At 41.6% G+C, this 26458-nt stretch overlaps 2 protein-coding genes across 2 annotated transcripts in view; one reads left to right on the plus strand and one right to left on the minus strand.

The window, feature by feature from the left end:
* TYW5 (tRNA-yW synthesizing protein 5) overlaps positions 1 to 1698 on the minus strand; it is a 123189-nt gene extending 121491 nt beyond the window's left edge. Inside the window, exon 1 of the mRNA XM_069225769.1 lies at positions 1482 to 1698. Within this exon, the coding sequence (XP_069081870.1) occupies positions 1482 to 1643 (162 nt within the window). The 5' untranslated portion in view covers positions 1644 to 1698. The remainder of the gene's footprint in view (positions 1 to 1481) is intronic.
* A 317-nt stretch (positions 1699 to 2015) lies between these two features.
* Positions 2016 to 26458, plus strand: part of MAIP1 (matrix AAA peptidase interacting protein 1) — a 38245-nt gene continuing 13802 nt past the window's right edge. The window contains exons 1-4 of the mRNA XM_069225770.1: positions 2016 to 2412; positions 7746 to 7817; positions 8469 to 8595; positions 22900 to 23050. Of these exons, the coding sequence (XP_069081871.1) occupies positions 2098 to 2412; positions 7746 to 7817; positions 8469 to 8595; positions 22900 to 23050 (665 nt within the window). The 5' untranslated portion in view covers positions 2016 to 2097. The remainder of the gene's footprint in view (positions 2413 to 7745; positions 7818 to 8468; positions 8596 to 22899; positions 23051 to 26458) is intronic.

The following is a 26458-nucleotide window of genomic DNA, read 5'->3' on the forward strand; positions in this document are numbered from 1 at the left end:
ATTGAAAGCGCTGGTATTGATGGCAAAGCAAAGTGCCTGACAGTGTGTAGGTGCCTCTGCAGAGCACACAAAACAAAGAACACATATTCCAGCTACAACTGAAATTCAGTATAAATGTGTGCGAAGATTGTGCAAAGAGGTCAAAATATTTAGAAGGCAAATGCAAAAGGAAATAAAGTGCTTAAATGTGTAGGAGTGTAGTGTATGATTGAGATGGTAAAATGAGGGAGATGCGAGGAAAAGCATTCAGGCGACAGTCAAAAGAGGGTGCTGAAGAGGAAAGAGAAGATTGAAAACGTGAAGATGGAGGAGCTGTGCAGAGAAAAAGGGCATAAATATGTAACATAAAACACATATAACTGAAGGCCATACTTCTTCCACAGGCCTCCGTAATATTTAATTCATAGTATCACAATTTCAGAATGGGAACATTTCCTATGTTAATTATTTAAAAGAAATCATTGTTGTTACTCATTTATCTTAAACAGAAAACCATTAACAAAGCCAATAAGACTGACAAGTTTTAGGTGTATGTCAGTTGTTGTGTTATATTTTTGGATGCAATAACATCTCAAAGAGAAATCAAAATACAGGTCGGGTGGCACACTAAGGGAATCACAGATGTATTTCTTTTTTTACATGTCCCTTTTAGAGAGACCCCACTTTTATCATCCCACTTAAAGACCTGTCTGTGCATATGTCTGTATGACTGATTGCAGTCAGCAGCTGTTGGAGCTTCCCGATGCCTGCTTAGAACATTTTCTTCCAAAGTAGATGACGCACGCTGTGCAAGACACTGCCCAAGCACACACTTTAAAGGATCTGAAGTTGTCACGCTGTACAAATTGAAAATTAAAATAACTGTTTAACTTATTATTGCATTAAGATATGGGGAAGTTTGTAATGTGTTTAAAATTGCAAGGCTATACATTCACAATGTTTTATAAACCTTGCTTTCTCACTAAATCTGTTTGCTTTCAAATGCACCATTTGTCTCAATTTTTTCTTGGGAGGAGAACCCATCCTGGACCTCACGTTTGCCCATTAGGTTTGCTCGCTTCACCCGCTACATAAAAGTCATACCCAGCTTTTATGCCCTACCACTTTCAAATGTCACCAGCCACCACTAGTGGACATAAAATGATACCCCACTTGCGTAGGCATTTTAGAAAGTGAGAACTGTTTAAGGATAGTTCTGAACTATTTCATTGCAAAATGTGGGATAATTTCTGATATGCATCTCACTACACGGACTTGACTGCCCAGTGTAATTAATACGTATACTGTGCGCGAAAGTTATCACAAAAATAAAAAAGCTGGAACCTTAGTGCCTCATTGTCATACCTTTTCTAAATTTCAATAACCACCGTCACAACCCTGAAAACCTACTATCAATGCATCTGATAACTCTTTTACACAAACTATGTTTCGTTTTGAAGCACAATTCTGGGAGTCGTGGAAGGAGGGTATGTCTCCCTTACCAGAGGATAGACGTCTTGCAAGAAGATGGTCCTATCTATCCCAAAAAGCTGCGGCAGGGAAACTTTCTGAACATCTTCTGCCATGACGAGAAAACAGGCTAGAAAACCTACTCCAAAGACAGAATCGCATGATCCACGACAGAACAGCAACGATCGCCACATTCCCAGATACCTTCACATTTAAGAGACTTGTAAATTCGCGGCCATATTGAAACATCTTGAAATAACGCAGATGTAGAGTAATAGTGAAAGAAAAGGTCCTCATTGATATCGAAACAAACATTCTTATTATAAATAAAATACATATATTTTACAAATATTATAAACTACCAATATCTAATAAATATTTTAAAAGAAAATATATGCAGTTTTTCAGAGCTCACCTTTCTTTTTCATTTGAAAATATATATATATAATTCCTTCGTTGACTTAAAGGTGTTTACTGGTAGATGTATTTCATTCCTGTTTTGTATTACTTAGGGAACATCATGTGTTTGAACGTGCTCGCATCTGTTTACTACTCCCTTGCTTAGGCGCGTAGCTAACCTCTATTGCGTGCTTCTAGAGCAGCCTGCTTTCCGAGACCAAGCAGGTTCAGAGGTGAAAGTTCGCCAACATGGCGCTGTCCATGGGCTGGTCATGGCTGGGTCGCTCGGTACAGCGGCAGCTGCTACCCCGGGTGCAGGCGGCTGTGTGCGTCCTGCCTGCTGTGACCGACCGCTCCCAATTGCTCCCGCCTCCTACCGCCATTCTCCCCCTTGTTGGGTCGCGACATTACAGCTCAGGGGGTGGAGGACAAAGAAAGCAGCTGGTGGTCTTGGGGATCCCCAACCCTTTGCTTTGGCTCCGAAGCCGCGTCTACTATTTTCTGATTCGGTCTTATTTCGACCACGACTTCAGCATCCAGGAGTTTAGTCGGGGAGCTCGGCAGGCAAGTGTCACGTGAAGGCAACAATGTGACATACTTGAGTGATATCTGCATTTGTCTAGTTTCTTGGGTCCATGCGTGACTAGAATAGGAAGTTACTTTTTGGGGTAAAATCTTGCGGTTTATAGTTTTATTCAACCCAGTATAAAACTAGGGCTACCAGTCCCAGAATTGTAAGAAAAAACTGGAACTGGTCTAACTAGTAACGCATGGACCTGGAAAACTTGGCAGTTAAGCGATATGAGCCGTGTGGGATGTGCCATTTGAACAGGGAATTACATGTTGTGTAGAATGTGGGGGGAATGCTTAAAATGAGACTTTCCGGGCAATTTAACATAAGACGAGACATTGAGTGCCACTATTAAGCGTTATGACAACATGGGGTGCCGGGGGAGATACATTTTCAGGTCGAACGTAAGCGTTCGACCTCGTGTATACTTTTAGTATACTTCTCATGACTTAAAGCAATTTGATTTGTTTGTTGGAGTGTCCTTTAACAATTCTTGCTCGCTAGTGGTCAGTTCTGCCTTTTTCTCCCTCCTTTTTCTGTTTCAGAGCAGTGACCAACCACTGTATTATTCCACTTTGGTTTCTTTATCTGTTGCTGTGACGGACTACTTTTGTCATTTCTTTGTTGCTGCCTTTCACTGTGGGTATTTTAGGCTGGTAGCTTCCTGTGTTTTATTGCAGCATTCCGTTGAATGTAGCTAAACCTAGAAGTAATTATGTGAAACTTGCAAAGCTTTGCATCTGGAGTCTCCCTCTCCAGTACCCCTCCTGACATCCACACTCAGGGAATTGCTTATCTCTTTTTTTTGGGGGGAGGCATAAATCTTCGCAGGCTGCTATGCTATGGTTAACTTCATTGAAGCTTTGTTGAAATGCAAGCAAGAAGGCTTGCAAGACTTTTCATTCCATTATCATAAAAAGAAAATATTTGTCCAGACTTATTTTCCAGTTTCTGTTCAGATATTTACACCAATAGAGGTAGTGCAGTCATCTTCTCATCTCTCTTCGAGGGCTTGTTTCTTTTTTGGATACTCCAAAAGGATCTTTGTTCTCGTTCATGTGCCACCGGAGCCCTATAGCAGAGGCAGAGGCTTGCCTGCAAGCTAAGTTGTGTTGTTTATTTTTAGTAATTCTGCTTAGAGCGCCATGTGTTACCCCACTGTCTTCACTGTTTCGCATGTCAGCTAATGTTTTCTGTCTTATTCCTGTGGAAGCCCTCTGTACAATTTTCAGGGGATAATTCCGGTGAGCATTCTGTATAAATGGATTAAGTATATTTTTATATGAGCAACTAATGCAATTAGGGGAAGTGTAGCTGTACATCTGTTTGAACAATAATTTTTGGTGGACTGTCTGTGTACGCACCTTCACCTGTGTGTGTATATGAATTAATATGATTTGAGTGTATATATTTTATACACGTGCTTTTCTGTGCGTGTATTTTTAGAAATCACCTACTTCTGTATACAATACTGCTGTTCTGTAGCTTCTTGACTGTGATTGACTTTTTGCACATTGTGTTATTTTTTTTTTTTTTTGGTGCAACTATTGCACAAATATAGATTTAAATATTTAAATTAGGATTGTAAATGGCAACATTTTTATTTTTTGCTGCAGATAGAGGAAGAAGGTAAATGGAAGTGTTTTAGTTATATGCAGGACGACTGGAATTATATGTTAGGAAAAGGCGATATTATGAGGCAGGGCAGTTTATATGGCAAAAAAGTCCAGTTATGAATTTACAATACCAATAGATCTAACTCGCGCAATTGCGAGACCTATTGCATTGCAAATGCTTGTTTTCTTGTTGGTGGCGTGGTACACAATAGAGTCTCCTATGCAAGCAATTTTTAGGTGCACTTTGATTTAGGCAGGATAATCAACTGGCCCATCCATGTTTATTATAAATACTTAATCTAAGGAATTTCAAAGTAGCTAATGTGTTTCAAAATGACTCTTTTGCGTACACCCGTCGCATTTGATATTCACATTTTCAGGACCATTATTGGCACCGTTCGGTAGAATAGTCAGGTGTGCGCAAAACAACATCCACCATTAAACTAGTTAACTAGGCCATATTTCATTTATTTATAAATTACAAAATAATACACATTTGTGTATTTTTTTCATTGCCCCTGTAATGAAAACCTTCATCCCCCCCACAATCTGGTACATGTACCTCCGTGTTTTTGTGCAGTTGTTGTGCTCTTGAACTATACCTTTTTTTTACCTTTTGAGCACAGAATTAGAATATATAAAATTGTGTGTTTAAGTAACAAATTTAGATCACAAATTGAGTACTTTTCTATAATAAAGTTTTAGAGTTTATATAACAAGGCCTCATATCCATTTGCATAAGTTGTGCTGTGCACATTTTAGATGTGCCTTCTCATTTCTGTCAGTGCAGCTTATGTTAAAGAATATCCTTCACTGTTTTGTAAAATCACTCACAATTTATGGTCTTGTCTAGAGGTAATATTTATTTTAGATGCAACAATGTACAAGCTCCTGCCCACCGACGGAGCAGCAAACATACATTGTTAAATGTACAAAGTTGAGATCTTTGCTAAGGGGACTGTGGTTTATCCATATTTTCAAGTAACTGTTGTTTAGTGATACAGTGTCATTTTTCTTTTTGTATGAAGTCTAAAAGTCCTTCTTGACCATTAATTTTGGGAGGATTTCTAGAGTGAGCTTGTTTTCATGTGATGTAACTTCTAAGCGATAATTGATGTGTATTGTTGCAATTTTAGGTGTACAACCCTTGGTATCACTTCCCACCATTGTTAGGGTTTGAATCTCTGCTGTTAAAATATTATAAGAGTTGTTGTATTTGGGTTGTTTGCCAATTACTTTGCCCATACACTTAGAGCCAGCCTCCATATCAGACCATTGTTCGACTTTGAATATTTTCTTTATTTTCTCAATCCTTTACACAGAGAAGTTCTTATGATTTATTGCTCTTGATTTATTAGTTGCCATGTGCCAGACCATATTTGGTTTTGGCCACTAACAAGATTAGGGCGTTACAGAGTCACATTATTTGCATTTTTAATATTTTGAAATTAATTATCTAACAACTGCTCTTTGCGTTCTGCTATGATTTCCAAATGTTAAATAAACCATCATGGTTTGTACTTGAACTTTGTCATGCATGGATTTTCGGGCTGGACTGTTCCCATGAGGAACAGGGTCAAGACTGATTTGCACATGGCTGGGTCCAAACTGGGGTGGCATGGTGAGCAAAAGAACAATGGATTAAACCCAGATCTGTGACTGGGGGTGAGTGTTTGCATTGTTCAGCACTCCGTCCATCATCCTTTTGTTTTGCTAAAGTTGCCCTAAGTGGGAAGGGTATGCCCAGACGTGGGTCCCTTGCTCACTGTGCCACTGGATTCAAGCTAGCCTGGCTGATGAAGGGTGAAACCCTGAAACCAGTCCCAAGATGCTTGTTTCCGGTCCAGGGAGTACCTGGCTTGGCAGTTCGGGCTGGACTGTTCCCATGAGGAACAGGGTCAAGACTGATTTGCACATGGCTGGGTCTAAACTGGGGTGGCATGGAGAGCAAAAGAACGATGGATGTTTGCATTGTTCAGCACTCCGTCCATCATCCTTTTGTTTTGCTAAAGTGATCCCAAAATAATAACCCTTCCCGCCATTCATTCCCTTTGTAAGCTTTCTTACGGCTGTAACTTTTAACAGCTTGGAGTAGTTTGTGTTTTAAGAGCCTTAGTATTGTAGTAGGTTTACAAAGCCTGTAAATGTGTACGGCACTGTGCCCTCTATGGGCTAAGTGTATAGTTGCACTTCATAACTTTCTGCCATTTTATTTTCATGTGGTTATGCTCTCTAGGGGCTAATTATATGGATTTAGGACTATGTTTCCTACAAATGATATTTTTATTGTGGTGTGCTCCAGAGGCTGTCCTGACATACAACAATATTTGCTGCACTCAGTTGTCCCATAATGCTTTGCAGGGCATTCTTTTACAAAACATTTTTGTTCATTACTCAGCCTGTGATGGTCCTCGGAAAATGGGACCACCTTCAAAACGTTCACCACAACCCACTATTTCTGTCTAGATCATCGCTTGTCCCCACACTAGGTTAGTGGGGACCCCAAAATAATAACCCCTCCATCCACTTAGTGTCCTTTTAACCTCTCTATGACTGAAACTTTTGTTTTACAGTTGAGAGTAGCTTGTTTGTAATACAATTGCGGTAGGCCTGCTAGCCCTGAAAATGTGTAATGCATTATGCCGCAAGGGGCTAAATATATGGTTACACTACAATACTTTCAGTCGTTTTCTTTTCATGTGGTTATGCCCTCTAAAGGCTAACTATGTGGTAACATGACTGTTTCTTAAAATGCTATTTTCATTGTGGTGTCCTCTAGGGGCTGTTCTGACCTTTACAGTCTAATGCCATACATTTATTTCTAATAAAGGTTTCTATTGGTTTTATGTGATAATTGTATATGTTTTATGAATCTATCCTTATTGCAATTATGACCATGATTCAGGCCAACTTAACATCCTTATTACACTATCACTGTTTGAACGCTCTTGATATTTTTGGGTGACCCTTCTAGTTTATTTCTCTAGTCACTCCTCTGTGGCTGTCTTGTTTTGGGAATTATGTTAGCCAGCCAGCAACTTGGATGGTGGGGTGGTAAAAGTGGTATTCTATTGGAATAAGCATAGCAAATGTAAATTAGGCTGCTAAATGGCAACATTTTCTTATTTGGCTGCAGCTAGAGGTGGTGCTTTAATTATATGCAGTGCCACTGGAATGATGTGGCAGGAAAAGACCAAATTATGAGGCAGGGGTGACCAAGTTATATGGCAAGAAAAAGTCCAGTTATTAATTTACAACACTCTAATAAGGAAATAAACCTTTTTATTCACGTGGCATAATTTTCTACAGAATCACTATTCAGTAAATGCCTTACAATTTACTCCCAGACGTTTATTTCCTTCTTTGTCTTCCAAATGGCACCTTCTTTAGTATTTAGTTATAATGCCTTCTAGACTATTGCCTTTTTATTTAAACTGTTTTCCTCTCTCCAAATAGGGTAGTAGCTCCACAGGCTTAATGTGACACTGGCCAATCAGAAAGGAAAGTTGTTTTCTGTTGTTATTATTGAAATTCCTGCTGCCAGCTTTCACTTGTGTATCTTCCTCTGCTTGCCTGTTCTCGCTTCTCATTTTCTACCATCCATGCTCAGGCTTTTCTGCATAATGTCTGTGCTATCTTCACAAAGTACCGTAATTAATAATAGTGAATACTTGTGTCAATGTAAGTAATATATATCATTTCTTTTTTAGGCCTTCAGCATTGTTTCTAAGCTGCTGTCTCAGTGTAAATTTGATGCACTAAAAGAACTTGTAGTTGAAGAGGTGAATATATTTATATATACATATATATTGCATTTTTTTATCACCATGTGTGAAACATGAGTGAACCTCACTGTTTGAGGAGGGGAAATACTGTGTCTGTTCGGGTTTGGAGCTGTCCTGTCTGCATGCTTTAAATGGACGAGGATCCTCTTCTTAGTGGCAGGGCAGTCTCCTATGGGGAAAAGATGATGAAATTAGGAAGGGGTCATTGGTCCAATCTATAGGAAAGGAATGGGACTTGGGCAACCTTAGTGTGGTATAAAAATCCTCATTATACTATAAAAAGTGTTTGTTGCCTTGTGGTAAGGAAGACCTATGTGTATTGCAAAGCTTGGGGTGGGTGGGAGCACCTTGCCTGACAGATTAATAATTGTAAAGAGATGCATACTACATATACTGATAGTGTTCCAAAAGTGTTGCTCTGCACTTATGCAGACTTCTCAAGTTAAGGGTTTTCCCCCAAGAGCTGGTGAAAGGATGTCTTCGATGATTTGGTTGTTTATTGTCAAAATGAGGTTTGAGCATGTCCTGTATAAAGTACTTATTTGTAATTTGTCTCCATACACCCATTGGGGCTATTGGAACTGATGAAATTACAGAAGTATTTGTAAAGGACAGTGATATTGACATCTTTGTTTTCTTTAAATCCAGGTACTACAAGGGTTAAGGGAAAAATGTTCTGCCCTCCCCGAAAGCCACAAGAGGGCGCTGGCTGCAGAATCGGATGAAATCATGTACTTGACACCCGGAGACGTGGGCATTTACTATGACGATAATGGTACGTTGTAGAAATCCAGGTCAAGGATAAAATACTTTAGTTGATTATTTTCCCTTGTTTTTCTAAAGTAATATAAAGAGGAGTTGGGTTTTTACATGTCACAATGAGAATATCCTTATCAGATTGTTTAGTTCTGTTGGAGTGTGAATCTGCCCCCCTCTCCCAAGGGCTTGAAAAATCAGAAAAATGTCACTAGACCTGAGGGTCGTGTAACTTCTCGAATAATCTACTCAACCTAACTGTAATGTACTTGACCCGTAAACGGGGTCTCACATTGTGTGATCCTAGTCAAATAGTTTACAGAGTCGCCATTTTCTTAAATCTCACGTATGATTGCACCTTCAAATATGTGAGCTCAGCATTTCTGCAGTACAAAAAAACCCTCTTTTGTTTAAGTAGACTAAAGTTTGCTGCATGCAACACAAAAATCTAGCCGACATACTCATGAGGTCTAGCCCACATAACCTAGGACTTCTTTTTAGTTTACTAACAACATTGCCATCAGTGCAGGAGTGTTTCTCAGTTTGTTTAAACACCCAATTTTAATAAATATATTACCAAACCATGTTGTGGTAACCTATTGTCATCTACACACAGTAACGTTCCAAGAAATGTCCAAAAACCTCTCCACTAACTTGCAGTTTTACTGATAAAACTATATAGTGTATTAACAATCTGTGAAAATTGGATTTCAGAAAACATCCTTTGCACATCAACATGTAAAGTATTCTGATTTATTTTCATCCTATTAAAATATTTTTTCATCACACAGAAATATAAAAAAAGGGCTTTCACAACTACTGAAATACATTTTGAAATGTTTGCACAGTTAACTTAGTCATTTAAATGTTGTGTTAGAAAAAAACCGACACCCTATATCCTTTTATTTTACATTCTAAGCAGCAGGTCACAAAGTTCACCTTACAAAGTCCTTAGAACTCTGCAGTCAGAAGGAAAATTAATTGTAAGAAAAACTAACTTTTGACCTCTGTCTGTGAACACAGAGCAAGTAATGACACAAGAACAAGATTTAAAGGCATCTTTTATTGCCCCTCCACTTTCCAACTGAACATAACACCTTTTCAGTGTCAACTCGCCAGAAGGTACAAGTGAGTATTAAAAAATAGCTCGACCTGATCAAATAAGACTGGTCGAGTGGATTTTTAGAGCCTGCTCCCTAAGCAACATGCATGTGATCTTGCAAAGGCAACACATGTATAATTAATATCTATTCCATTGGCTCCATTCGAATAAATTCTGCGGGCCAAATATGATAAGTTGTGGCTGTTACATTATGGTGGCAGCAGAAATAAGCAGAGATGTGAACAATTGAACAACATTTATTCCCTGACAGAAGACAGCACACTGCATCTCTCGCTGATCATTCCTAGCTCCAGTGGTCAACTGATGAGCCTGGAATTCTCACTAAGAAACGTCGGAAAACAAATGCAAACATGCCAACAATTAAAGATACAAGTTTTTACCAGTTGGGTATTTTTCTGGCATGGAGCGTGACTTTGTTACACTGAACTTCACAATTGGGCACAGGTAATGTGGACGTTGGCAGTGCCATACTGATTTCAGTTCCGGGTTTCTGACCAAGGTACTGAGTGTCACAGATCCGGGAATGGGATATTGGGGCTCAAAGTGCGACAAACGTTTGGGAACTGGATTACGCATGATAAGGGGACACGTAAGACTGATTTTTCAGTGAGAAAAGAATGGCATATCCTGGTATCTTCACTTTGTTTTTAAAAAGGCCATTATTTGAAAACTGTGAAGACACATTAGGCCTTGTTTAGAAGTTAGACAGATAAGGGATTAAGTAGTGTATGCATGCCACAGGGCTGCAGAACCAACCACCAAAGGCCAGGTGAGCTCATGGATTCCCTACCCCATCTCATTCTTTAGTTCATCCCCAGAAGGACCAGAGAGCATCTCTGTGGTGACATGGGGAGGTGGGTGATAGGAACTTTGCTTCTAGCAGCCCACTGGTTTCAGTGCAACTCCCTAAGCAGGGCTGCCTTGCGTTGGGACAGTTCCCCTTGAGAAAGTGCAACTGACTAGCTGGGGTGCAAGAATCTCATGGTTCTGGGCTGCTCATAGGTAATAGTTACCCAGTTTCTCAGCTAGCTGGGTTTTATGTAGATCTTCTTGGTAGTTGAAGTTTAGCTTCTCTCCATATAAGCAGCAATGATTCCTCCAAGGTCCTTGGCCTATGCCCAGCCTTAAAGAAGAAAAGCTATTTGCAATAGTATGTCCAATTCAAACATGTTTCACAACTCTAATGTTCAAGGTCTTTTCAAATTTCAGATGAATTACCAGTTATTGACTTGAGAGGGGCAGGTATCTCTGCTACTTTTGGGCCACAGGCAGAAATTTTGAGCATTCGAAAGTTGTTTTTTATTTAAATATTGAAATCTCTCTCAAGCTGCAAACAGCGAATATTGGCCTCTTACCTTATGTTGACAGACTTTTTCAAACAAGTAGTCAATCATGGGTGAGATCAGTCTGTTCCCTTTGAGGCTATATAAATGAATTGAGCCAGAGACTGGTCAAGCCACGAAGTCTGAGGTGCACAGCAACAGCCAACAGCACAGAAATAGGTCGGTTGGAGGAGTTTCACTGAGCTTAACAAAAATCTCTCTGTGCAATTGAACCGATGAGGATTCTTCCCCAGGGCACCTGGTAACCTCAGTATATGGGATGTGATTCTGGAACAATGGGACCGGCAAAGCTGTCACGCCCATGATGAATAAAGACCGTGTGCAACTGAATGGAAATGACTATCTCATACAGGCCTCAAAAAAGTATAAAAAAAATTCCAGACCTGCAGGACTAGCGACTTGAGTATTCTACTCAACCTAACCCTTATGTACTTGACCCATAAAATGGTCTCGAATTGCATGATCCTAGGCAAATATTTTATTTTACAGAGCCATATCTTTCTTGAGTGTCCTATATGAGAGCACCTTAAAATATGCAAGTTCAGCATTTCTGCTGTACAAAAAATCCTTATGTTTGATTTAGTAAACTAAAGTTTGCTCCATGTATAATAAGAATATAGCCCACATAAAGGGTACAGATGACTCCTGACTTACCTCTTAGTCACTCACAGCTTTGTCATAAGGATGTAGGCAGGGTTGTTTCTCAGTTCATGATTAAAAACTAACTTTTAATAATTATAATTACTAGAGCATGATGTGGTAGCCCACTGTCATTTACAAACATTACAATTTCAATTGGCCACAAACATTTCCACTAACATGCAGTTTTACTGATAAAACTATATAGCTTATAAACAATCTATGAAAATTGAGTTTCAGCACAAATAGTTATCATTTGCACATCACCAAGTAAAGTGTTCTGATTTATTTTCATCCTATTAAAATCTTTTTTTTCATTGCACAGACTTACACAAATGTGCTTTCAAAATTACTGAAGTAGATTTTTGAAATCTTATACCTTTGCAGTCAGAGAAGGAATAGTAAACACCAATCTCCAGGATAAAAAAGGCAGCAAATTCTAAGAAGACTTAAGCTGGCATTGCACCTGTCTCTGTAGCAGAGCAAATTTGACAACATTAAAACAAGATTTAAGCGTATTGCTCATTCACTTTCTGAGTGAGCAGAACACTTGTTCCTTGTCAGCTCCCCAAAACAGGCTTCTATACCCTAAAAATAGCTCCCCTTGATAAAATCTGACTTGCTTGAGTGAGTAATTTCTCAAGGCCATTTATACAGCCATGTACATAGTGTAACAAATGGACACCCAACAGTGGAGCACAATTAAGTGATTGTCTGTCCCCACTATATGAGGCTCTATTCTGGTTATCAGGTAACCGGTATAGAGCCCCTCAGTTGGACTGAGGCAGCACATACCTCTTAATGGGTTGGGAGTGATTTAAGCTCTAAAGTGATGTGGAAATCAATAGGTACCACCAATCTCAATTAGAACTGGTGGTTAGGTCCAGCTGAAACGTTTTAATACAGAAAGAGAAATCCCCAGTTAGACAGAACTTGTTGAATGTTTATAGGGGAGGACCTTTAGGTACCCTCTCCACAATATCTGGGTTTACACTTTGGGTGTGCTGCCTTTCAGCCTGATTAAGCTCTAGTATCGAATCTCTCATACAAATGTGAAATTACTCCAGTCTGCTCAAAGGTTGTCACGTCCACTGGAGGAAAAGCATGAAACAGGTCAGAAAGATGGCAGAGCTTTACTGAACCGTGCATAGAACGTCTAGCCTATGAGCAGGAAGTTGCAGCACTTTTTAACATATAGGACATCGCCATAAATGGAACTCTCGGATGGGCTAATTCCATATCATATGCATGGCATGCAAGGAAGAACGCTGTGTGAAATTCACAAAATTGATAGTGAACAACAGGAACAGAAAGCTTTAGATTTTTGGAATACTTGCATCACAACAGTTTGAAAAATGTAATATATATTTTTATTATTTCATCCATACCGTAGACATTGCATAACATCAAATGCATAAAATAAAACCAGACATTGGTCGGACACAGTTTCAGCAACCTTTTCCAAGAATCTGTGACCGAACCATACAGTGTATGCAGTACAGGGCATCCATAAAACTCCACTGATGCACCCACTGTTAGAAGCAGCATACCTCCCCTCCTTTCCCGTAGGTTTTTCAGCCTATTGCAGGTTCTCCTGTACTTGGGTTTGTGGAAATGCTGGACAGGTTGAGACCCAGTGTCCTCAGTCCATATCTCGGTCTTCAGACTTTCTCTGCCTTGCGTAGGTACCCTCGGGCTAGGTAGACTGTTTCTTCTGCCCTCATGTACAAGTCCATGTTTGATATCCAGTCCTCCCAGCGCAGCACCACAGGCCTCCCCTACAGCCTAGTTATGTCTTTTTTGGCCACAATCAGAGCCACGTAGTGGGATAGCAGAGTATATCTCAACAAGGTCTCACCCCACAGTCCCATGGAGACCAGCGCTTGGGTCAGGGAAATGTTTTTCTCCGACCACCTACGTGATCACTTTCTCCACTGCACCCATTATGATCATATCATCGAGCAATCCCAAATTGTGTGAAGCAGAGTACCCGTTTGACCGCAGTCTCTCAAGCACCTGTCACTGTCGATCTTTCCCATGCACCAACCTAGTTCTGGTAAAAATATAAAAAATAACCCTGTGGAGAATTTTGAACTGGACCAGGTCGAATCTGCCCTAATGGCCTCATCTCTAGTGTATCGGCATGCTTCATCCCAGCTCTCTCTTCTAAGATTCCTAGGTCTGTTGTTTCCCATCTCTCCTTCAGTGCCACCGGCACTGTGACTGTGTGCTGCAAGTGTCTTGTATATCTGGGAGATTGCATGCATCCTCAGCAAGGCTGCGAGCAGTCTATATTCTAGGGGTGTCTCCTCTGCTATATCCTGCAATTTATCTCTGTATTAACACTGGGGTTTCCGAGAGGAGATTATCCCCTGGTAGCATCACATGTTTCCCACCCTCCAGATGCCCAGCAAATCCCATTGTATCCACCCCTCCAGAAGTGGCAGCTCCTTCAGGAATTCTGAGTTCCATAGGGGCATTTCCAACGTCACCCTACCTCCCAACCTGCACGGCGTGCCGCTGTTCTCCATACATAAATGACTAAATCTGTTGGAGAGGGAGGTCTGGTCAGTCTTTGTGTGCTGTACAACCTACAGATGTATCCCTGCGGTCCATTGCTTGCCTGTCTGCCAGCACTAACGGCTCCTGGTGGGTAACGAACACCCATTCATTACTGGACCAGTAATAGAGTCCTGTGTTGAGGAGTGCGATTCCTCCATCATATTGACCCTTTGATAGGGTCACCAGTATTACTCTGGGAACCACCCCTTCCCACAGCAGTGTGCGTGCCACAGTGTCTACCTAGCCAAAAAAGGTATTGGGGACTTCTAACGTGTTTTGCAGTCCGTAGAGAATCGTGGGGATTGTCACTATTTTATAAATACAGTGAAAGAGGAAGGCCTTGCCATTGTTCCACATCTCTCCTGTACTCATCTAGGATCCTCTCCACGTTTTGCTTATACAACGCAGCCGGGACATATGTTATCTGGATCCCCAGATACCTAAACCCCGTCTGTGCCCATACCACAAGCGCCTCCCAGTCGATCAGCAGCCTCCACTGGGTGAGCGAGAATGCTGCAGATTTGTGCCATTTGACCTATACCCCAGAATATGCCCTGACTTGACTTGAGGTACTGTTTGTTGCTGGTAAGCTAGATAGAGCAGCATGGAATCAGCCTGCCTTTGAGTGCCTCCATCTCCTGCATCCTGGCCCTCCTTTTTCCTGTGGTAATCAACTGTCCTCTCAATACTGTATTGTATGCTACCCAAGCCAGTATTTTGGATGAGACTGACTCAGTATTGCCCTTAAAATACTTCTCTGTGCCCTCTGAGATGAAATTTTTGGTGTTGCAGTCCGTACGTTTCCACAGGTGTATAGTCTCCACTCTGAACTTTGTTGGGGCCCTGGTGAGACTATGAGTATGCAGATTGGGGCATGGTCCAATATTCCCCTGGCAAAGTATCTGGTGTCATGGAATCTGTGTCCTTGTTGTCCAAACCCTTTGGTTTGCAGTTCAGGTGGCAAGCACCATGAGGCCTCTATAAATGCACTGCGGAGCAGCCACCCAGGTCTGTCCATGTCTGTCATCATATGCCTGTGATCATTGGGGTGGGGGGGGGGCAATTAGCGAGTTAGGATGCAGACCCCTCCAGGATCTGGTGGTAAAACCAGAGTGCACCGGGTTCTGGTATCTTCCCCACCCAAGGAATGTGCAACAGTTTCACACCATATGTGTCTCTTGTAGCATAATGAAGTGTGGGTTGTCTGTAGAGAAACTTGGACATCACCCCTCTTTTCAACGTGTTGTCCAGCCTGTTCACATTCCACAAAACGACAGAGAGTTGTTCCCTTCAGTCCTGGTCTTTCCTGTATCCTGTTCGTGCTGGAATGTAGTAAAGTGTCTGCCCCTGCTCCCATCTCTGTGTTTACTGGCTGCTGTATTAGACAACTCCCTCACCCTAAGTAACCCCACTCTCACCCAGATAACTCCTCCCCTCTCTTCCTCCCTGGGCTGCTAGCTTGAAAATACCTGCCACCTCAATGCCAGGGATGTCTGTTGCCCACCCCTTTGTACCATCAAACCTGGTTATGTCCCTGTCTCAGCTCCTTAACACTTGATCTCTGCTTAAAGAAATTGGTCACTGTCTGAGTTGGCCTCCATCGTTCTGTGCCTTTGGTCTCACCACCGCAAGTCTGCTTCCCCTCCCCCAAAGTACTGTGAGTCCCAGAGTTCAGTCAGTGTTGCCTCTGTCCAATCACATCATCCACTCCTGCATCCAATGACTGTGCCATCCCCTCGTCACCCTCCCTCCCCTGGCGATGCGTGTCCCCTTCCTTGTCATCCATTCTCCACCTGCCTTCAGCACTTGATCCACTCCCAAGCCTCCACTGATGATCCACAAACCAGGAGCTCTCCTCTGCCAAGAACTTCAAGCGCACCAGGAAAATTTTATATATTTGCTGGTTCGGCCTGCAAATCTCCATCTTCATCTTATGAAAGAATCTGCGTCGGGCTTGAACCTCCTGGGTGTAGTCCTGGGGGTAGTATGGACTTTGCTGGCGAGCCACTCACAAGATTGTGTTGTGGTCCCTAAAATTGAGAATGAAGGCCAGGAGAGGTTGTGGTCTGGCTCTGGGTGTTCAGGGGTGGCCCAGGCTCCTGATGTGTTTGCTCAACCACAAAATGTGGGGAGAGGTTGCTTGGTTTGATTGTATGTAGCACCAAATTCTCCACAAAGCGCTTCTCATCCGCACCCTCTGCTTTTTCAGGTGCAACCAACAACTGCACATTATTGTGCCTGGATCATCCCTCTGCATTCTCAGCCCTGGAGTGTAGTTGGTTGGCTCTGTCCTTCAACTGGAACACCTCCGCTTGCAGGGGTTGATGGGACTCAATGTGTTCCTTTAGGGTGACCTCCGTTGTACAGACCCTTTTGGAGATCTTCCCCATATCTGTGTGTAGTAAATTGATACCCACAGCCACCGTTTCAATTTTGGTTTCCAGGGACGAGTGGGTACCTTCCTTGAATGGTGAGCAACAATTCTATGAGTGAGGCAACCTCCAACCCCTTCCCCTAACACCGCCAGGCGTCTGGTCTGGTGCTGGTTGCAAACTCCCCCTCTGCTACCATCCCACCCGAAAGGCATACCCATCCATTTTATTGGCTTGCATGAGTTTTGCAGACTTGTCATGCACCATCCTATTGCATTGTGCCCCCCGTAGAACCAGGAGCCCTGTTCCAGCTGCGGTTCCCCTCAGGTTCAAGGAAATTGTCCAGTGTCTAAGATGCACTCCACATTGCTAAAGGCCTATGCAGTCTCTTTAGCAATCAGGCTTGCAATTAGTCCCTAGGGCTCAGGTCCACACCCCTGAGTCACAAGACATTTTGGGGGTCTGCAGAAGGGTACAACCCCGAGCACCTCCACAAGCCTCCAGTTCGGCCCTGAGCCAGAGTCAGTATTGCAGCTCTGCCCAATGCAGGCAGCTATGGCAGGCCACCATCTTGAATTTCAGCCACAGGGTCTGAGCGCTCACGGTCAGGCCAAAATATGCCCATTTTGGCATACAGGCCGCACCCGCAAAAAAATTAATATTTTTTAAAGATGCCGTGTTTGATTCCTTTGGCTAGTGTCTAAAATATGATCTAAATGGCCCCAGTATTTGTTTGAACAGTACATTTTTTTATTTATTTTTTTATTCTGAGTTTTTTCTGTCTTGAATTTCACCTGCTGGTCTGTTTTCATTACTATTGGACGAGTAGTGTAGCTTGCTTGCCATTGTCCTAGTGCAAGCAAAGTAACTGTGTGGCATTTCAGCCTGTCTGCTGCTCCTGACCCTTCTTAATTTTGTTTGACAGTCTACATCTGCCATATCAAAACTCACTGCCATTTGCATACAGACAAGCTGCTGAAATAAGTTACACTGAAGCCTGAATGTCCATCTAAGATAAATGGTTATTTAATCTCCCATCAGCCGCTGTTGGACCAGCACTGCAGACAATGTGAGTCTGATCTTTGTGGACTTTTGCATGAGACATCAAAAAAAAAACCACTTTCTGAAAACAAAAACCCTGTGGTTTTCTATGTAGTACAAGCATATGCTAAAAGAAAGAAAGAAAAACAAAAATATGCCAACTAAACATGGAGGGCATGTGAATCAATACAAAATTGAATAGTAAAGGTTTCCACTGGTCTGCTATCTTGGAACAGTAAGGAATGATAGAGTATGCATAACACCATTTCAGGATGGTGGCATGATTTTGGACCTTGCAGTAGTGATGCATGGCGCTCTGCATAAGAAAGTTGTGATCCAGTAGCAATGGAAGCAGAGCTGCTGGTACTCTAGTTACTCAATTAACACTAGTCTGCATTTGCAGATCAGCTTCTGAGGGATGAACTAAAGGAAATATCTCCTGAGGTCGGACTCCTCTGGTTATTTCAACAGAGTTTAACAGAGTAAGCAGGCAAAATAGTAGTTGTCTCCCTATAAAGCAGAGGCAAATATTGGCAGCTGCACCAATGGTTTCAGAGGCCCTATCCACTGCCTAATTGTACTATTTTGAAGAGCGCTGACACACTGATAAATAACTGAAGTGGGCTTACCCGAAGCCCATTTTCTCTAAAGAAGACTATGAATTCATTTTGACAAAACATGAAGCTGGTGAAATAGCAAAACAGTCTTTTAGTTAGACCAAAAATACACTTAAATAGAGCACAGGGAGCAGGAGGGCAGCCGGTCTTTGGTGGACACGCATAATACATACATCACTTGTCAAGAGCATCACAATCTTCCCTGAGATACCTAGATCAAGTGTGCTGTTGCAGGACCCTGAAATGACCAGTGCAAGTTTCCTTCAAAGACCTGGAACAAGTATGGTACTGCAGGGCCAGACAGTGCAAGTGTCCTTCAAGGACTTGGAACAAATGTGGTACTGAAGGGCCAGAGCAAGCTTCATTTAAAGTCATGGAACAGTTGTGGCACTGCAGGGCCAGGCAAGCTTCCTTCAAAGACATGATACTGCAGGGTTAGTTAAAGCATGCTTCAGAGCTACGTAACAAGTGTGATACTGCAAGGCCAGCCAGCACAAGTTTTCTTCTAAGACATGGAACAAGTGTGGTACTGTAGGACCACTCAGAGCTTTCTTCCAAGACATGGATCAAGTATGTCGCTGAGCAGCACCAGTTAACGCCTCTCATAGATGTACCAAATGTGAAATGCTGCTTATTTGTTGTAAGTCTAAGGAACATCACTAGGGTGTATGAGTGCAAACTTGACCCACGCACATAGCAAGATTGCGAAACACAAAACGGGTACAGCACCAGGCAGGAATACACGCTTTACCTACACCTGTAAAACACATTTATCTGTCCATAAACGATTCAAGCTTCCTTCGCATGCACAAAACATGGAGGGCGTCAACTGCAACAACAGCAAGGTGATGCCTGGAATGCTTGAATTGATCTCAGCTACTAGCGATCGCTTAGGGACGCATCCCAATGCATTGGTCTTCGCCCACCAGGTCACCTCAGCTTGGACCCAGCTATATGCAAATCAGTCTTGACCCTGCTCCAATGGGAACAGTCCATCTTGAACTAACAAGCCAGGTCCTCCCTGAACTCGAATACAAGCAACCTAGGACAGGTTTCACCCTTATTTTGGGCTCTTCAGCTAGGTGTAGCTTGATTCCAGAGGCACAGTGAGCACAGGACTCATGTCTAGGCATACCTGTCTCACTTAGGGCATCAACTGCAACAACAACAAGGTGAAGGATGACATGCTTCAATTAATCACGGCCAAAACAACAAGAGCATCTGTAGCTGCAGTCCAAGCCTTTGCGTAAATTACACATTATGAGCAGCGTTTTGCAGCATTGTAAGTTCCCCTCAAACACAGCACAGGTACCGGATGGTCAACAGCAGTGCAAGATAAGATATCCTCACATACAAAACAGATATCACACTGGCAGCAGTATCTATGCTTATATCAGGGAAATTCTATCCATAGTGAAGTACTGAGGTGGGTGAGTCACTGAAGGTTTTCACCAGATGCCAGGCTGTGGTTCAGCTCAAGATTCTCTTAAGCCCTTGAGACCAAAATGAGCAGAGGTTTCTTGTGGATTCTGCCGCTTACCCGAGCAGTAACCTCATGCATCAAGAATGAAAAATAAAGCATTAAGCTTTGGTGTCAAACAGGAGTGAAAAAGGAATACCAGTCTACTGGCTGAAGTACTCAACGGGAAACCAGAAAACCTGGGATCAATCTCGGCTTGGCCACTCGACCAAATTGTGTGATCCTAGACAATTATTTTATTTTATTATGCTTATTGTGCCTCCTATTTTTTCATTATTGCATAAGAGAAAACCTTGAAATGTATGTGGATGTGTGCTGTACATGAATCTCTCTTATGTTTGATCTTATGGACTATAATGTTAATCCGTGTAAAATAAGAATAAAACCCTGTTATAGGGTGTACAGGACAGCCGACTGGCCTCTTAGTTCAATAATCTTATTGCCATTGGGGTAGAAGCATGAATATTTCTAAGGTAATGTTTAAAAACTATCACTTTTAATAAATACCTCACAATGCAGTGATATACTCTTAAGTAGTAAGGAGATAAGGAGAAAACACTTGTTAATTAAATATAATTTTTTGAATTTTTTTTATGGTAGCTTAGCTGGTGCCTGGGTACTTGGAGTCAAAATGGGCTTTTAGAGCCAAGACAAAGTTTTTGCTTGACTCTTCCTGTTAACTTGTTGGCTCACCTACCTCTACTCCTGTACTTCAGTAATGTGTCCCCCACCCCCACTCCCACTCCGTCGCAGCATCTAGCTTTAGGGAGCAACATCTTTTTTAGAAGATTCTCACCGGTTTCCCACAGGTTTCATAGGATGGCTATTCCTACTTTTGGTTTTAATGAGGGTGGATTGTACATTAGTGACCCCCAAAAAGTTGTTTTAACGTTACCTGAACATTTTTTAATATAAGATGAAACAAACAATGCTCAAAATAGTTCAGTTTCCAAATTCCAGCACTCATTCTTAAGTAAGTGTATGTTCTTTGCTAACCACCACTTACACAACTTGGTGCTGGAATATATTTACTATTATGTGTATTTTTTTAGTGCCTACTACACTACTGTGGTTATCTGCCTCCTTTTAAAGGGTGTTTCCTTTATGGTTGGAAAAGCCTCACCCACTTTCTCGTGGCATGCTTCATTATTGGCTGGTCCAACCCACCAGGTGCAGATGATACTCACCTGGTGGTCTCAACCATAACTTCAGAGGAGAACTAGCTCCACTTCAAGTAGGGAGATCTAGATAGTCTCCTTGTAAGTAGGGTACAAATAAAGTAAATTAAAAGTATCTCAATATCTATCCAATTCTTGTCTTTATTCAGGATGATATTGGATAGGGTTAAAATCACTCAGCTCCCCTCTATGTAATGGGGTGCCCGGGTGTCAATTGGATCTTGAGTGGATCACTACACCCTCTAAAAAATGCCAACATGTTTCGGCCTTCAAAGAGGTACTTGCTCGGAAGCTTAGTTCTCAATGCAAATGCCCTCCGGCCTTCTTCAGGGCAAAACGTCTTCTATTCCCTACTAGCGTGCCTATTAAGCATGCATACAGTAAGTCTACATCTTACCTGTGTCCTCTAACCGTCTCCCTGCAGCTGTCAGGGAAGGACCTCTTCAGCCTCTAGGCGGGGAATTTCCCTTATAGTCACACATTCGTCAAAGGGATTCCTCCTTCTCGTCACCTATGACCGACCACTTTCAAGGACTGCTGCTGCTCACTGCTTTTGCTTATTGCCAGCTGCCCTCCAACCATAAGGCTGGGTGCATTTATTAATATAATTGTCTTATCTTCAGAAGCCACACAGCAGCATGTGTGTATAACTTCTTCTTTGACCTCTGCTGGCGACGAGCAGCCAGAGCCTGAATGATGCACTCTGCATTTACTAAAGTGAGCATGTGCACTGCTTGACCATTGAGTGTGCACACAATGAGGCTCTTACAGTACCCCCGCAGGTGCATCAGTGAATTCTTTGCTTGGAGTCTGACTGATACAGCTGAGGAAATGGCATGGAGCTAATAGCAAGCTGCCAGTGTTATTAGAGCTCCATTGAACCTAGTAGGCAATGGTGTTTTAACAATTTTCATAGTGATGGTACTGTCCTCTATGTTGCATCACTGAACTCATAGGGATTCTAAAAAAAGTCCAAGCATCACATAAAGAATAAATAAATATCTCAAAGGTGCCATGCCAAGTTAGCAGGTACAAATATATTACTAACGCATGGTGTGATAGCACACTGTCATTTACAGACAGCACATTTTCTATTGAAATTACCACTAAATTTGCACAGACAATACAGTTTTACTGATAAAACTATATAGCGCACAAACGATATTGTGTGGAAATTTTGTTTCAGCAAATGTTTGTAATTCACACTTCATAAAGTGTCTTGATTTCTTTTGCCCCTGTTAAAATCTTTATTTCCATCACACTTGGAATTAGAAAGAAGTGCCTCAATTGTCCTTGCCAGGCTATTCATTTTGATATAGTTAGATAGTTCATTTATAGAAATTTAAATGTTGGTGTTGGAAGAAAACAAAACACTACTGCCTTTCCTTTCATTCCAGCAAGATTGTCACACAGTTCTGTTTACAAAATCCACACACTTTGCAGTAAGAGAAAGAAAGTAAGCACCAGTCTCCCTGTTAAAAGAAGAAGCAGCAACCTGCCAAGACTAGATGGACATTTGACCGCTGTCTTTTAATGCACAGCAAATGTGACAAGAAAAAGATACAGCACTTAAAGTCCTTGTTAATGGTCATTCACGTTCAGTACTCCAGCATGTTTTTTTCAGTGGCTCTGCAGCACCTCTGCACCTCCAAAGCTTCTTGGAGGCAATTGAAATGTTGTTTTCATTGTTTAAAAAAAAATATATATATATAGTTATCTGATAAACACTTGTAGCAGTGAGGATTTTGTCTACTTTTCACACAAATTATACACATCTGTGTGCTTTCTATTCCTCCTTTTCGTTCTTTAACTGTGTCTTTGGGGTAAAAATACTTTACATTGGCTTTTATTTAGTACTTCATTCTGATCTGAAACTGAATTGTTTCTCTTTGTTGATGTCATAATAGATATTTCATTTACTATATTAAATCAACCTATGTTTTTTCCCTCTACTCTCCCCTACAACAGGCAGAAAGTTTGTCAGTATCTTGATGCGTTTTTGGTATCTCACTAGTGCCAACCTTCCAGAGGAAAGCTCCAATGGGACAAAAGTTTTTCAGATTGTTTTAGGAGATGACACAGCAAAGGACTCAAAACGCCTACTTACAGCAAATTATGAGTAAGTGCAAACCTATTTTCACTAACCATATGGTTCACTACCATAAATTTCCAGTGTTTTCACTATTTGAAACTGAGGATAATGCTGCTCCCTCTATGGTCATGCTACCCAATGTGTAGTATCAGGCCTGAAAAATCATTAAAATGTTACTAGACCCGCAGGTCTAGTGACTTAATCTACTCAACCTAATTATAGTGCTCTTGACCGATAAACTGGTTTCAAATTATGTGATCCTGAGAAAATATTTTAATTTACTTAGCTGCCATTCCTTCTTTATCACCTATGACAGAACCTCCAAATATGCAAGTTCAGCACATCTGCTGTACAAAAAACACTTTTGTTTAATGTAATAGACTAAACGTTTGCTCCATATACAATACAAATCTGGCCACAGATAGTATACATATAACCACTGACTTGCCTCTTAGTTCATTAACACCATTGTAATCAGGGTGGGGGCAGGAATGTTTCTCAAATCATGTTTAAAAACTATCATTTTTATTAAATACACACCTGAAGCATACAGTGGTAGCACGCTTATTTGCAATCAGTAGAGTTTACATGGAAATGGCTACAGAAGTTCACATTGACATGTGGTTTTACTGCTGAAACTATATAGTGTACAACAGGGTTCTCCAACGAGTGGCTCGTGAGCTACCGGTATCTGTCCAGGTACCCATAAGTAGCTCTCCTGTATGCAGCCTAGCTTAATAAATTAGAAGCTTTTGGTTAGTTGAATTCATATGTATACCAAACTGGAAAAGTGTGTCTTTGAGATGAAAATGTATACATTTTCAGACCTGATATTTGGGGAGACTTATTGCTAACATTGCAGCTATGGTTGTTATGCATTTCCCAGGGAGAGGCATTCCACACTGACAAAGCATTTTTTTTACATTCTTGTTGGGAACTGTGCCTGATGTGATCTATGCCGGTAATCTTTCATATTGAGGCTACTATTGTAAACTTGTCTGATGTGGTCAGTGCTAAACCACTAATAATATTAGTGGCTTGGGACGATTTTCATTGAACTTACATAACTCTTACTGCAAAAAAGGTTGGAGACCCCTGGTGTACAATGTGTGGAAATCAAGTTTCTGCAAATATGTGTTATTTTGCACATCACCAAGTTAAGTGTTCTGATTTGTTTTTCTGCTATTTAAATCTTTGTTTGCATCACACTTCAGTCTTTTTTTTTTTTTAAAGTTATTTCTCAATTCCTGATATATTTTGAAATTCTTGTACTATTCAGCTGCACTCGGTTTAAATGTTGTGTGTTAGGGGAAACAAACTGACATCTTACAGCCTTTTGTTTCACAATATTTGTCAGACAACTCATTTGACAAAAACCTCTAACTCTAATAGGAGAAAGAAAAGTTAACACCATTTTCCAGGATAAGAAAAGCAACAATTAGTAAAGTGACAAAATGACATTTGACTTCTGTCCTTGAACAGACAGCAAATATGTCAACATAAAAAAAAGATTTAAATGTGTCTTTATTGCTCGTTCATTTTCTGAATGAACAGAACACCTGGTCCTTTCCAGCTTAAGTTCATAGGTGCTAAAAATAGCTTGCTCAAAATAAGGGAGGGATCAGGAGGAATTGTGGTCCAGTGTATATCCTCCAAATGGAAACATCAAAAATTAGCAATACACTGTTCCAACCATGTAAAATAGAAAGTAGTGACCGGGGTCCTAAATTCTAGGAGCAAGAGGCCTCACACACCCATAGGGTGTCATGCTTCATCATAGGCACTGCTCCTCGTCAGACCGGCGCTGCAATGTCTGACGGGCACCACCCCTGGTGGGGGGGGCTCTTTGCCGGAGATCTTTTTATGTGGTGGTGCCGTGACCCCAAAGGTAATTGAAGTGTCAACGGAGATCAGAAAAGAATGTGGTTTAAAATTGACTCTCAAAACCGCCACTGGGACAGTGGATTTTATTAGACCAGATGGACGGTCAGGGCCAAGGTTAAAAATACAATCAGAAGAGTGAATAAAGAAATTAAGATCAATCACTCTTATAGTATCAAAGAGAGGAGTCTGGGAATTCTCCAAAGTCTACCCTCTCATGGGTCAACATGTTTCGCATCCTGGTGGTCCGAATGGATCCAGTGATGCTTCATCAGGACCTTATGTGACTATGTGTATCTCCTGAATAATAAGGGCCACATATATTTCCAAACAAGGTATACAAGTTACTGTAAGCCCGCAATTAGCTGGGGGGAGTAACAATCACTTACATGAATATGGAACCAATAGTTCCTAACTCGTGCCCGTCCTAAACTTGAAGACGAGCATCCTAGGAATACACAGACCAATGGTCCAGCGCTAAATGACGTTTTTTACAGCTGCTCTGGCCAGGCGGTAACCTACCCCGGTCCGTGGTTCCCGAAAAATAGCTTGACCTGAAATTCTGACTCGCCATAGCAATTGCGCGAGTAGATCATTCGAGGCCTAAGTATACTAGAGGATAGTTCTGTTCCCCATTCATTTTGTATTAATCTCACAGTAACCAGTTGTTGATACGAGGCCCTCAGAGTACTAGAGGCATTACCTTTCATCATTACATGTTAATCTCTGCATAGAGCACCTTTTGTACAAGAAATGTACCTCTTTACCGATAATACCCATGCTCTCCTCCTACCCCCCCTTTGCTCATCCTACCGCTGCCACTTTTAGCCACACCAATTTTGGAAGTGATATATGTGTGAATTTCAGTGAGTATTAAAAGATTTCTGTGTTGAATGCTTTCAGAGGTATCACTCCAGTGAATGTGCATAGCATGGGCAGGACTTAGCCTTACTTCAGGATAGGCATAGCACACAATGGTGCTGGATTCCCCCCGGAGAGCATTAATAGCATGGAATGCACTTGGTCAGGCTTTCCGCATCAGAGCAAGGTGAACATGGGTTGAGGAGTGCAAGGGGGTGCTTGTCTTCCTCTACAGAGGAAGTGACAGATCTCCCTCCAAAGATCAGGAATACAAAAGGCAGCATGTCTTATTTGCAAAACAGCCATAGTAGCTGAAGGGTCAGGAATCCCTAAAAGTGTTAGCACGGCAGAGGTAATGCTACACCTTTTTCCACGGGTCAGACATGGCATGTTTGAGGACATATCTTCAGAGGGCAAGCCTAGAGAGGTAGGCACATGCCGCTACCCTTGGAACAGCCTTGGGTAGGGCAGGCCTGCCTTAACAAAGCAAGTTTATAAAAGGCCTTTTGCAGTGTGTGATTCCTTTTAATGTGAGAACAGAGAACAGTTTCTTAAAAGGTATTCCAAAGCAGTGGCTGATGAGACCAGAAACTCTGTTTTATCCTTATTACATTCCAGGTAATGTTTTGTTATTTTTCCCCTCAGGCTTTGTGCTAGCTAGGGGCGTGTCTGGTTCATGGCCTGTCATGCTCA

Source organism: Pleurodeles waltl, chromosome 3_1 (genome assembly GCF_031143425.1).
Source record: "Pleurodeles waltl isolate 20211129_DDA chromosome 3_1, aPleWal1.hap1.20221129, whole genome shotgun sequence".
Classification (NCBI taxonomy): Eukaryota; Metazoa; Chordata; class Amphibia; order Caudata; family Salamandridae; genus Pleurodeles; species Pleurodeles waltl.